This window comes from Chiloscyllium punctatum, chromosome 3 (assembly GCF_047496795.1).
Source record: "Chiloscyllium punctatum isolate Juve2018m chromosome 3, sChiPun1.3, whole genome shotgun sequence".
NCBI classification, from domain to species: Eukaryota; Metazoa; Chordata; class Chondrichthyes; order Orectolobiformes; family Hemiscylliidae; genus Chiloscyllium; species Chiloscyllium punctatum.
The window spans coordinates 136,102,443-136,117,021 of NC_092741.1; the positions used below are offsets into that span (position 1 = coordinate 136,102,443).

The following is a 14,579-nucleotide window of genomic DNA, read 5'->3' on the forward strand; positions in this document are numbered from 1 at the left end:
AATATATTGCAAGTGAAATTGGTCTCAGAGGAAAGCAACATCCTGTGTTACACTGGTCCTCCAAGTCACTTGGAGAGCATAAAGCAGACTGTGGGTTCACTGGGAAAAGATTATCTCTACAGGGTTCGAAATTCCTATTGAGTAATTTCCTCTATTTTGTTTTCTGTGATTTGTCAGCAAAAATTTAAAATTGTATGCTCCGTTTTGGCCATAATTAGAGACATTAGGAAAGCACCAAAACTGATACAAAGCGACATTCTTTCAGGAGCTAGGGGAAGTTAATATGATAGCAATTATAAATATGTTTACCTTTCACTTTGAACTTCTTTTTCACTTACTTTCTGGAGGAACCCTGTCTTTGTGTGGACAGCCTGACAAGCTGCGATGATGAGGGTAAAGGCCTGTGACATGTCCGGTTCCATCGCATCCTGGCGTGGGGCACTTGCTTTCTTTCTTTTCAGGCCTCGACGACTCTGCGAAAATGAAAGAACTTTTTTTTTAAAATTAGAAATCAGTTACCAAGTTTAGCAAAGTAAAACAAACTTGCATCCGACAATCCCAGTCCAATCCCAGCAGTTATTGCTCAGATTTCAGAGGGTGGGGCAACAAGAATGGCACTTGCCGGTCACCTGCCCCCATTAAGTCAATGCAAAGATTAATCAAGATAGACATAGAACTGGCCACCATTCACTTCTACCAGTCTATGACACTGAACGTAAAGGTGATTGGGCCCTGTCATCACGCAGCCAGAGAGCTACGAGCTTTGAATAAGCTTTTTATGTTGCCTTGTCCATCCAGGAAGGTGAGAAATGGGAACCATGGGGTGAAGTAAGTCCTTGCACGATGGGACCAAATAGAAGACCTAATAATGCAGCTCCTCTGAACCTCAGAAATAGAGTAAAACAAACACCTTTCACAATTCTTAAAGCAGCCTGCAACAGCCCCTTTTAAGGGATGCTGTTTAAGCCACTGCATATTAAAACCAATAGTGTGGATTTCAAAATCAATCCCAATATCTATTGAAATTATTTCTCTTTTAAATGTGAATATGAAAAAATAAGAATCAGAACTGTTGGCAAAAAAAATATATTGTGCAAAGGGATTAAGTCAAATTCTGCAAAAGGGTAATGCTATCTGTCTATTTTCCATTGATGAGATCTTTAGGTTTGTAGAGAACAGACTGAAGCAAAATTGAAGCAAAACTTACACTTCCCAAAATTTTTACCCAAAACAGCACCTTTTCATGTCAGAATTCTAAACTCTTTCCAGTAGTTGTAAGTCACATAACCTAAACAAAGTAAACTTGGAGGTACACAAATTATTCACAGACTCATAAGCAAAAAGAAATGGGGAAATTGTTCAATCAGCTACTGTCTGTCTCTCAAATAAGAAATTGGTGACCAGCATTTGAAAGGCTTTGTGAGCCTTGTCCAGCAACATGGCAACCTACATAAACTTTTTGGTAGACCATTAAATGGACATCCAGCCAAGAAAGACCCAAAACTGCTGAAAGAAACTAACCAAGGATTAGAAAATTTAAAGAACTAGCCAATCTGTTCAAGGACACCAGATTACAACTGATAAGTATAAATGAGTGAAATATACACAATGCAAACCATTCTCACATCTTCTCATTGGAGGTGTTACATTGTGTCCTGTGGACAGAGTCTCTGCAAACAAATCATAGCCTTTGAAAGGTGCAGAATAATGAAGGGTTAAATTACAAGGCCAGATTGTATAGTTGTAGCTTTCATTCCTCCAATTTAGATGGCTTTTCAGTTGACCTGATTAAGAGTTTAAAATGTTAAAAGGATCTAAAAAAATGTGGGAATAAAGAAACCACAGAACAACTTGCATCTGTGTAGCATTGTAAAATATCCCACGGCATGTCACAACAGCATTAGCAAGTACATCTTGACACCGAGCCACATGAGAAGATATTAATAGAGGTGACCAAATATTTGGTCAAAGGAATAGGTTTTAAGAAGCATTTCAACGGAAGGTGGGTGGAGAGTTTGATAGAGGGGCTTTCAGAACATGGAACCCAAGCAGGTGAAGGTATGACCAGCGATTGTTCAGAGTTGGGGGTGGACAGCTTTTGGGAGAGGAGAGGGCTAACAGGGCTGAAAGAGGTTTTGACAATAAGGAGTAATTAGGCAATGGAGCAACTTGAGAACAAGGATGAGAATTTTAAAATGGAAGTTTTAAAATGGAGGTGTGGCTGTACCAAGAGCCAATGTAGCTACAGGGGTGATGAGCGAATGGAATTTGGTCCAGATTACGATATAATCTGCAGAATTTTGAATGAGTTCAATGTTCTGGAGGGGAAATAACGTTAGGTCAGCCAGGAGAGCACTGTTACATCAATATTTGATGATTGCAAAATTATGGATGATCATTTCAGCAGCAGATGAGCTGCATTAGGGACAGAAAGGCCACATTGCATATATGTGGAAGTCAGCAGTTTTAGTTAAAGTAGTTCTTCTGCTGAAGGAATACAGGTCGTGAGATGGTAATCTTAGAATTGGAGCTAAATATTTATGATAAATCACCAAAGAATATTTTAAACACATGGAAATATGATATTTCATCAGCAACACGTGCTCAGCAATGCCTGCTCACTTACACCCAATTTGGGCTTCACCAGGTACGTTTAGCTGCTGAACTTATTAGAGCCTTTGTTCAAGCTTGGAAAAAAAATCAGCTAAATTCCAGAGACAAGGTGAGAATGACTTGCTTTTGACATTAAGGCCACATTGGACCGAATGTGGAATTAAGGAGTCTAAGCAAAACTGAGCTCAATGGGAAGCAATGGACAAAGTCTCCACTAGTTGGTGTCATACCTGGCACAAAGGAAGATGGTTGTGGTTGATGGAGGTTAGTCACCTCAGTTCTAGGACATGTCTGCAGGAGTTCCTCAGAGGAGTGTCAATGACTTTCCATCCATCATAAAATCATATGTAGGGAATTTTGCTGATGATTGCACAACATTTAGCACCATTTATGGCTCACTGAATACTGAAACAGTGCATGTCCAAATGCAACAAGACCTGGTCACATCCAGCTTTGGTACGCAAGTAACATTTGTGCCATACAAGCGCCAGGCAGTGATCATCTCCAGCAAGAGAGAACCTGGAAATTATCCCCTGATATTCAATGGCATCACCATCTCTGAAACATTTATTATCAATATCCTAGGGGGGTTACATTGAGCAGAAATTGAACTGGACCAGCCATATTAGTTCTGTGTCTACAGAAGCAGGTCAGAAAGTAGGAGTCCTATAGTGAGTAATCCAACTCCTGCCACTCCACATTCTGTCCACCATCTACAAGACAAAACTCAGGGGTGAGGTGGAATACTCTGCATTTTCCTGAATGATTTCAGCTCCAAAAACAATCAAGAAGCTTGACACTCTTAAGAACAAAGCAGCCCACTTGTTTGGCACCACATCCACAAACACTCTGTCCCTCCACCAGTAATACACAGTAGCTGCAGTGTGTATCACGTTGCTAAGATCTAGGAATAGAAAGGCCCTAATAGAGAGAACACTTTCTATAGATTGTTGCCTTTTAAAGTTTCTGCAGGAGTGAGAGCTTGTTGCTGGCTTTTTCTTACCCCAACCCTTCAACAACAATCTCCAGTGTTTGCTGGAGTATTCAAAAATCAAGTCGGCTACATTGGCAAGAGGCAGTGAGTCTCTTATTTGGAGCCAACAGCTCATCAATAAAATGTAAATGAGGTCTGAAGCTGAAACGTAAATGGGCACAGTACTAATAATATGCCTATTCAGCAAGTACCCCAACACAAGACTCCCTAATGTCTTACAGAAAGGCAGAGTTTATACTGCCTTATCACAGGACAGAAGGGATATTTTCTCTTATGGGAGAATCTGGAACTAGGAACCACTGTTGCTCATTTAAAACAAAGATGAGATGATTTTATTTTCACTCTCAGGGGATTGTTATCTTTTGAACTCTTGGTGAAAAGGTAGTGGAAATTACTTTGTTGGATGGTTTTAAGAGGTGCACAGATTCTTGATAAGCAAGAAGATTGTGGGGTTGGTTGGGTGAGTGAATTGTTATGAGGGTAGGTGGGAATGTGGATTTGTGGTGATAGTCAGATTGGTCATGATGTTATTGAATAGTTGAGCAGGCTCAAGGAGCCAATGGATTACTTCTGTTCCTTGTGTGTATCCGTAAGATTAGAGTGGTGGTGGAAAAGCACAGCAGGTCAGGCAGCATCCGAGGAGCAGGAAATTCGATGTTTTGGGCAGGAGCCCTTCATTAGGAATTGCCCGATACGTCAATTTTTCCGCTCTTCGAATGCTGCCTGACCTGCTGTGCTTTTCCACCAACACTCTAATCTTGACTCTGATCTCCAGCATCTGCAGTCCTCACTTTCACCTAATGGACTTCAGTAAGGCATTCAACAAGGTTCCACATGGTAGCCTGGTTAGCAAGGTTAGATCACAAGGAGTACAGGGAAAGCTAGCCATTCAGATGTAGAACTGGCTCAAAGATAGGAGACAGAGAGTGGTGGTGGAGGGTTGTTTCTCAGTCTGCAGGCCAGCATGTCCCACAGGGGTTGGTGCTGGGTCCGCTACTTTTCACCGTTTACATTAATGATTTTGATTTAAATGTAGGAGGAATGGTTAGCAAGTTTGCAGACGACACCAAAATCGGAGGTATAGTGGGCAGTAAAGAAGGTTACCTCAGAGCACATCAGGTTCTTCATCAGATGGGCCAATGGGCTGAGGAGTGACAGATGGAGTTTAATTTAGATAAATGCAAGGTGCTGCCTTTTGGAAAGGCAAATCAGGACAGACTTAAACATTAATGATAAGGTCCTGGGGAGTGTTGCTGAACAAATATACCATGGAGTGCAGGTTCATAGTTCCTTGAAAGTAAACTCATTGATAGACATGATAGTGAAGAAGGCATTTGGTATGCTTGCCTTTATTGGTCAGTGTATTGATTATAGGAGTTGGGAAATCATGTTGCGGCTGTACAGGGCATTGGTTAGGCCACTTTTGAAATCCTGCATTCAATTCTGGTCTCCCTGCAATAGGAAGGATGTTGTGAAACGTGAAAGGGTTCAGAAAAGATTTACAAGGACGCTGCCAGGGTTGGAGGGTTTGAGATAGAGGGGAGAGGCTGAATAAGCTGGGGCTGTTTTCCTGGAGCAAGACCTATAAAATCATGAGGGGCATGGATAGGATGATTAGCTAAGATCTTTTCCCCAGGGTTGGGGAGTCCAAATCTGGACAGCATAGGTTTAACATGAGAGGGAAAAGATCTAAAAAGGACCTAAGGGGCAACTTTTTCACACAGAGGGTTGTGCATGAATGGAATGAGTTGCCAGTGAAAGAGGTGGAGGCTGGTACAATCACAACATTTAAAAGGTATCTGGAAGAATATATGAATAGGAAGGGTTTAGAGGGATATGAGCCAAATGCTGGCAATTGGGATTCAATTCATTTAGGATATCTGGTCAGTATGGACGAGTTAGATCGGTTTCCATTCTGTATAGCTCGATGATTCTATGAATGTTTGCAGAATATCTTAATATGTGCCAAACAGTGAATTCTTTTCAAATCACAGTCACTTTCTTAAAACATGGATAGGTCATATGGGAATACGTGGGTACTTTTACAAGTTAGAAAAGGATACAATTTTGTTAGGGTGTTTCATGATGGTCTCATTGTTCTTTTGTCGAATTGTGGAGCTGTGAAATTGGCTGTCAGCTTGGGTAGTGAAGCTGACTGCTGTATACCTTTCGGATAAAGCCAGATCTATATCTGTCTCAGACAGAGATAGGCAGGCTATAATAAAACTCGGGGTCATTTTACTCTCCTAAACTAGCTTCAATTAACCAAAGTTAGATTTTCTGATGATTTCTCCCCCCCCCACAACTGGCAGAGCTTTTCAGTCAGATGTTACACGTCTGCCACAGATTGCTTGTCGTAGAGGTATGGTCCTTGAAAGTAAACTCATTGATGGACATGATAGTGAAGAAGGCGTTTGGTATGCTTGCCTTTATTGGTCAGTGTATTGATTATAGGAGTTGGGAAATCATGTTGCGGCTGTACAGGGCATTGGTTAGGCCACTTTTGAAATTCTGCATTCAATTCTGGTCTCCCTGCAATAGGAAGGATGTTGTGAAATGTGAAAGGGTTCAGAAAAGATTTACAAGGGTGCTGCCAGGGTTGGAGGGTTTGAGATAGAGGGAGAGGCACAGTACAAAGTCTTCATGTTCTGGTATATAAGACATCTTTGGAATTTTCAATACAAGAAGACAGTGTATGCATAGTTGCTGAGTATATTCAAAACTGATTTTTGGATGCCATGGAAATCAATGGTGTAGGAGTTGACCACAAAAATGGAATAGAAGTAAAACAATTCAGCTTGGCCTTTTGAAAGGCAGAACAGACACATGGGGAACTCATCCATGCTGACCAGATATCCTAAATGAATCGAATCCCAATTGCCAGAATTTGGCTCATATCCCTCTAAAACCTTCCTATTCATATACTCTTGCAGATGCCTTTTAAATGTTGCTAAAACCTTCCTATTCATATACTCTTGCAGATGCCTTTTAATGTTGTAATTGTACCAGCCTCCACCACTTTCACTGCTCTTACCTGTATGGGACAGTCTGAATAAATCAGTTGATCTTTTCCTGTCTGACAATTTTCAATATTCATTGATTTTGTGCAAGAGAATGGAACAATTATTTCAAATATAGAATGGTCTGACAAGCAACCAAAAAATAAATGGTAAGTTCATTTATTCTGCTCTTACTGGCTAAGACATAAATGTTAAAATACAGAATATTGTTCCTGACATAAACCCCCCTACTAAATGTCACTGATCCAAGCCCTTTTAAAAGGAGTTGACTGATCCTGAATTGACCACCATATTCAAAGTGTCCACGAGCTTGAGATGTGGTAGGCAGACATTTACCAAGGTCTTATGAATTTTGTGATTGTGCCCTCTTGTGTCGCATTCATTTCAGAGAATCCCTGAAGTGTGGAGGCAGGCCATTCTGCCCATCAAGCCAACACTGACCCTTTAACAAGCCAACGCTATCCCTGTAACCCTGTTTTTCCCATGGCTAAGCCACCAGGCCTGCACGTCCCTGGACACTATGGGCAATTGAGCATGGACAATCCACCTGCACATCTTTGCACTGTGGGAGGAAACCAGAGCAGCCAGAGGAAAACCAAACAGACACAGGGAGAATGTGCAAACTCCACACGGATAATTGCCCGAGGCTGGAATCGATCCCGAGTCTGTGGCTTACTTAAATTATCCCTATTTTAAAGATCAATGTCTGCTTAGTTCATTGCTTAATTCATTGGCCTGACCTAGAATGACCAGGAGTGAACAGATTCAGATTTTTAACTACTCTGGTAGTACCATTGAGATATGAGAGTAATTTTAACTGGGGTGCCTAAGGGAGTCACAACATTGTGTTCCAAGAGAGACCAACCAAGTGTTGAGGTGGATATTGGTCAGAAGGCAACGAAAAAGGTAAAGCTTTTAAAAACCTTTCATTATGGAGTTGAAGGGCAGGCATATTTCAAGCTCTCTTTCTGCAAGTTACTTTCTTCCCAACCATTCTCCTCATGTCTGGAATAACAGATGAGCTGTTGAAGGCTGACACAGAGTTAAGCATTGAGCCCTTGGACTCTTCAACCCTTACTCATAATTTAGTTATGGAATAACCCTGATCACATTTAATGTACCTCACCAAAGCAGTTTATTGTAGGCCAGATATTAGCCTCATTACCAACTTACACTTACATTGTTAAAGCTCTTCTGACCTGTAGTTGTGCACCTCACTTACCAAAGATCCAGAAAGTTAAGTATAGAAATATGACAGGAGTGTTCCTTCAAGCTCCAAGAATACTGTGGACTTCCCATAATCTCAGACACAATGACACTCATTCCCAGACGTACCTGTCTGCCAGCAGCTTTCAGGCCACCTGGAATTGGAATTGGAATTGCCCAGGGGTCATGTATCAGAATGCAGTTCACTCATCTGACATCTGGCATCAAAATTCATATGCTGTTAGAGGTCATTCATAAATAATGTGAGCACTGGAATTCCAGAGGAGAACCCAATGAAACTTTCCCTGGGCGAAATATTTCCCATTTGTCACCACCCCATATTTATTGCTAAGGCATTTTTTCAAAATATCAAACTCTTAACTATTCCATAAACCTTAGTTGTGCATGTATGTCAGGCTTGCACATTTGTTAAGCGCTTTTTGAAAACCTAAACCAAACAGGGACTTCAATAACTGGCTTAATTACCCGAAAGAATTTAGATCTGTCTGACATAAATTATTATTTCTAAGACTAAATGATTGCTCCTTCTCACAAAGGCCAGAGTTTTATTCTAACAGTGGCGTGGTGTTCTCAGCGTCAAAACTGGAAGTGTCTACTATTTTCACTTTTTTGCTTTTTCACCTGTTTCACAACCGAATACCAATAAAATTTAAAGTGCTGTCAGCGTGCATTGTAAACAGGCCTGACTCTGTTGCAGGAAATACTTTTTCAGTGGAAAAACTCTCCATCTGCTGACAACGTGAAGCCAGTAAAAGAGTCTCCAGGTCAAACAAGGAGGCTCTGCATCATGGTCAAAGTGCTTCTGCAAATCTCCATTGCTATTATCATAAAATGTATTAAGAGCACAAAGGTGGCAGGGGACTTTTAAATTTCAGTGATAAATAATTTGCATTAACTTGGTTTCATTTTATTTATTTGTGCAGCATTATTATTTGCTGAATCAGAGATCTGAATGTATTAACACAGTTTATAGCTGGCGCTCATTGATGATTGGGAGGTGGTTCAGGACATTTCCGTCATCATGGAAGAAATAATCTGGTGTTGCTTCCTTCATCTCTATTGAATACTCCAGTTAGTGTTCAGTATTGTGCGCACCTTTGAATTTGCAAGAAGGCTCTCCCTTCTTTGCACTGCAATTAGGAGGGCTGATTTTGAGGTGCACTCAAAGCCATGTAAGGACACAACCAGTCAACTCCCTGAGATAGATCCACACTTGGGGATCCTGCAGTTTAGGCACCTCGTTCTTTTTCATTAATTTTGACTGACTGTTCCCACTCCCACCACAGTGCCCCAGATGCCAGTCCATTCTCACTTCAATCCACCATGGCCATAATCCCAATTCTATCCCATTACATCCTATCCATGATGCCCTGGATCCTTCTTCTGCTTCTCATACACCTGAATCTCAATCTCTTAAACCTGAATCCCTCTCGTCATCACCCCGACTCGGCCTCTCTGGTCCCATGTCCCCAGGCAAGCTTCTATTTTCCTGCCTCCCTCTCTCTCACGCCATAAAGCTCAACAGGAAAACCACTGACCTTAACCATAACTGCACAAAGCTGACTGGTACATGTCACCTTGAAATGAATGTGAAGCAATTGCCACAAGATTCTTATTTACTGCTGACTGTATTGTGAAGGTAATTTTAAAACATTTTACATTAATGTGTATTCTTAGCGTGCAAACACGTCACAAGTACAAAGCCACCACATGACAGCATGAGGCGTGACACACTAGAGGCACACAACTGGCTTAATCACTGCATCTCAACCTGTGGTCAGGAAATCAAAATTTCACATCCTGTCTCATTCAGTCATCTCCACAGGACATGTTCCCCACATTGGTGGGCTCCATAAAATCCCTGTCCATGCTCTTTATATACATTGAAAGCATCTTGCAACTGTGTCCAAACAAGGGCGTTTGATTGAATAGCCTGAATTTCTGCAGATGTGCCCTACAATTATTGAAACTACAGTTTTATTGTCCAAGTATCAGGCACTAAGCCAATGGATACTGATATCAAGAAATTAACTGACCACCATCCAAATTTCTGTGATAAATGTGGAAGATGGCATCAGGAAACAAGACAGAGATTAGTGACAAATCTTTTACCATTTTAATGCTTGGCTCATTTCCTGCCTTATTTCTGACAACTACCAGACAGACTGTCAATTATTATTCCATGCAAATGAAGCAATGTTACATAGTTTTTTTTTGTGTAGTATACATATACCATAAACTTCAAGTTCATGCCTTGATTCATGTTAAAATTGGCTTTGTGTTCATGTTAAAAGTTGATCGGTCATTAAATATTTGAAAATGAATTTAAGATCTTTGTTTTTCTTACTTCCAACTACTTTGCCCATCTCTCTCTTCCCTTTGCCCAAAGGTTATCCCACCATCATGTGACACAGGATACAATAGGTTACATTTTCATCGGTTGGACACAAGTTTCTCAATTGTAAGGGTTAGATGGAGAAGACAGGAGAATGGGGTTGAGAAGGCAGCAGCCATGATGGAATGGTGGAGGAGACTTGATGGGTCGAATGGTTTAATTCTGCTCCCAGATCTTATGGTCTTATGAACTCAAATAAGTAAAAATCAAGTGGCTTTGATAAGGTGCTGATGATTTGCTTTACAGGTTTATTTGCCAGAGGCAGTGAAAATAAAAATCTGCTACCACAGCTTCTTTTAATGGAAAGTTCCTTGGGGACTTTTCATGGGGAGTTCCTTTCCATCTGTATGTATTGAAAAGAGAAAACAATAAGCATTGGAGAGAGGCAAGGTTCGTGAGTTTGCACTGGAGGCACAACCCACTGGCGGCACAACCCACTGACCCACTGGTATGCCAAACAGGACACCGCCATGTTTGTAGAAACTTCACTTTCTAACAGAAGTGGCCTCTGTGCTATGCCAAGTACTGTCCGCAGAACAAGTAGCAACCCTACCACAGGCCTTATTCTGGCAATGGCAAAGGTTTGACTGATCAATTTGTGTTATGGGCTACACGTGAGGACGTCTCTAATTTTCACCAAAACACAGTGCACAGATATCTTCAGGAAGTCACAGAATCTTTTCTCGTGCAAACAATTTAACCTACTGACTAATTGACAGCAACATAAAAGAGTACCATAATTTTACAGAGAGGGAGAATTCCTCATGATTCTCGGACCAGCAATAAACCACAATGTAAGTGAATCCAGTTTCCCTATGAATCCCTTTGATTCTTTTTGTTTAAGGAAATCTGCTCTACCAACTCCTTTTGACCCATAAAAACAGGGTGGATCTTGTTCTCAGGACAGCAGGTAGCACACTATCTAAAACAAAGTAATCACTGAGCACATCGACAGGATGTTGAAAGAGTGTCCCTGGTGCCTGGAATGATCTGCAGGCATGCTGCAATGTCACTAAGGTGGGGAGCCCAGGATTGTGGTGGTCTAATGCAAGTTATTCAACTTTATTTTATGAAGGGGATCCCTATTTAGAACTCAAGGGAGGTCTAAGGAAGCAAAGTGAACAAGAAGAGGAGCAGAAACTGTAACTGATTGAGGACAATGTTGATGAACATTGAAGGACCTGCCTCATACCCATGTGGTACAAGGAGCTGGCACAGTGGTTTGCACAGCTGCCTCACAGCATCAGGGACCTGGGTTCAATTCCAGCCTCGGGTGACTGTCTGTGTGGAGTTTGTATATTCTTGCCGTGTCTGCACAGGTTTCCTCTAGATGATCCAATTTCCTCCCCCAATCCAAAGATAGGCAGGTTCAGTGGACTGGCTATGCTAAATTGTCTGTAGTATCTATGGATGTGCAGGCTTGGTTGATTAGACATGAGAAACGTAGGGTTATGGTAGGTCTGGATGGGATACTCTTTAGAGGGTTGGTGTGGACTCGATGGGTAGAATGGCCTGCTTTCAAACTAGAGGAATTCTATGATTTTCCCTTATCTGCAATGACTGGGCTTGACCTTTACAGTGCTGTGTATACCTCCTGCTTCCCACAACTAACATACCATTACTTCACTGTTAAGTAACAATTGATCTACATAATGAATGCAATTTCCAAATGTTTCCACAAAAAATAAGCTCCTACTCAAAGATCCTGAGATCTTGTGGGGTTGGTGGGCACAAGTAGTGTGGAACCTGAATTCTCTGGATTCTTGCCAAATGTTATTCCAAGAATTCCACCCATTACAATTTTATAAACCTGATGGAAGCCATCACTGTTAAGAGTGTCAAACAGCTTATTTAAGTTTATGCTAGAAAGGGATTTTTGTTTGGAAGTTACTTTGCTAGACTTTGCCTCTGATTTCCCGAATCAGAATGGCAGGATGACCTTGCAATATAAAAATACCTATTCTTGTGTTTCTCCTCAATCCTCAGTGAGTGAGTAGAACATAAGAAGGAGCAAGGCTGCCATTTGCCTCCGGGGCTTGAGATGTCCTCATCTCCTGTGTGATCTGCTGACTTATTGCACCTCCAAGCAATGAAAGGTGTTGACTTAGGGATTCATTTATATCTCAACATCCAGAGAGACCAGACTACTGCATGCCTATTCCCACCACACCACTGATTCTTAGCACAGTCTTTGCATTCTCATTAATCTGAGGAAAAATTGATTGAGTGATCCCAATGAGATCACTGAAGCCACACATGATACTCATTGGGAACCCAATCATAATTACTTCAACACCATAAGAGCGCCTCTCCAATCTGGCAATATCTCTTTTTATGCAGCATTCTGAGCGTCACCAGATAAAGCACAGACTGCCTTCATGGATTTGGTAGCCTCTGCTCCAAATATGCTTGGAGTTGTCACAAACCAATCCAGAATTGACAGCATTGCTTCAAAGCCATCCAGCATTGTACCATCTGTGCAGTTCAGTGCACTTCACATCCATCCACCCTATACTGTTTGACCTGGCCTTCAGGGTCTGCACATATGTTTGTGAGTTTAATGCAAGGGTGATTCTTTTATAAGTATTTCTGTCTCACCAAGTGGTGATGTAGGCCAAACATTCAATTATTAACAAGTTCCTCCTCATGTTTTACCACTAGCTATCCTTTCTCTGTGTGTCATCCAGTGGCACCCTAATCTTGATCATTCATGAATTTTACTGAGGGACTATGTATGCAGTCTAGAGTGTGACATATTACAGCAGGCTCAGATTTACAGCAGTCTAGTTCTGTTTCTTCTGGCACATCTAGGGACAGAAAAGAGGAACAGGAAGGAATGCTTCAGAGCAGGGTTTATATATTATTTGTCGTATAAGGAGCATCATAAGGATTTCACAATAAGCTTTTCTGATAAGTCAAGTGCAGGGAGGTGAGAAGGAAGGTCATAACGACTCTGCATCTGGCACTTGCCAATCTACTGATATTTCTGATTCCACTGTCTCATTCCACAGCACGTTTAGAGATGTTTCATCACTGGGGCTGAGTGCGAGGAGGTTTAAGCATTATCACCTTTTGCAACTTGCTGTGAGGCACTGTGGGCTGTGCTCTCCTTTAAAAAAAAGGATGCACATGATAGATTACTATGGCATGCAATAAAATCCAAATGTTAGAGTGCAGCCCACTGTGCTTGTAATGACAGAACTGAATTGCTTGATGCCAAGCATCGAAGTGAGGCTTTTGATATGATGTTTGTATATAATGCTGTAAGTGAAAGAGAACCTACAATTGAAGGCACGGATGTAAAATGTTTCATGCTGCCTCATACCTACTGATGAAAAATGCAAGCACTTTAGCACAGTATGTGACAAGGCTCTGCAGATGGAACCTTAGTGTCACCTTAGTGTGGTAACTGTCCTACCTTGCTTCGCCTGTTGTTAAAACTTTTTCATGTACTTATTGCCACGAGTATTCATGCTCTTCCAATTCCTCCGAATTGCAAAGAGAGCCTATATCGCTGTTCCAAGTGGTGTTTCCTTCCTCTGTGTGATTTCATTCGGCAGCATTACCAGTTTCCTCAGTGAACCCAGATGGGTTCTGCCTCCTGCAGACTTGACTTTGCCAGTCACCTTGCTGCTGTACGAGCCAGCTCATTTTCTTCAGGTCCCTCGGAGATGTTGCTGGCTCCCCAACATGCTAGCTACGATTCCATCTTAAACACCTGTAACTTATTATCACTTTTTGAATACGTTCTGAAATCCTGGTGGTTTTAACACATTTCAGGAATGAACTTTAACTACCCCCAACTCCAACCCTCAAGGAGAGTCGGGACTTGATTGTGCATAAGGGACTGTAGAGACCCAATCCCCTCTGGGCTCTCTCTCTCCAAGCAAGCTCCAGGTGGGCAATGGTAAAATGAGTCAGTAGCCATTTAAGGGTTCCATTTAGGCACTCTCTGTATTCTACCAACAACAGATGGGGGTTCATCAAGTGTGGGGACCACTAGCAAACAGCCGGATTTGCCAGTCACATCTCAGGGGAAATTCCTCACTGATAGGCACTCTATACCCGATCCTGGAACCTAGCATCAGGAATGAGGCAGGATAGGGGAGCACCCAATGAAGGAAACTTGCACCACACCACCCCCTTATCTGCCTTCCAAAGCCCCCAGTCCCTGCAATCCCCATCCTGACTGCTTACTTGGGTATCCATGACTAATCCTTATGGTGGACCCAAACCTTATGCTGGCCCTAGCCACTGCTTCCAATGATGCTGCCGAATTGTTGACCTCTGACTGACCAACAACTCTCAAGGGCAATATTTCTGTCCTGCA

The 14,579-nt window shown here is 41.8% G+C and overlaps 1 protein-coding gene across 15 annotated transcripts in view; it reads right to left on the reverse strand.

The window, feature by feature from the left end:
• The window catches only part of LOC140465247 (myelin transcription factor 1-like protein), a 584,786-nt gene that overhangs the window by 228,173 nt on the left and 342,034 nt on the right, over positions 1 to 14,579 (reverse strand). For all 15 annotated transcript variants that reach the window (XM_072561025.1, XM_072561010.1, XM_072561013.1 and 12 more), the window contains one exon: positions 339 to 473. In XM_072561025.1, the coding sequence (XP_072417126.1) occupies positions 339 to 473 (135 nt within the window). The remainder of the gene's footprint in view (positions 1 to 338; positions 474 to 14,579) is intronic.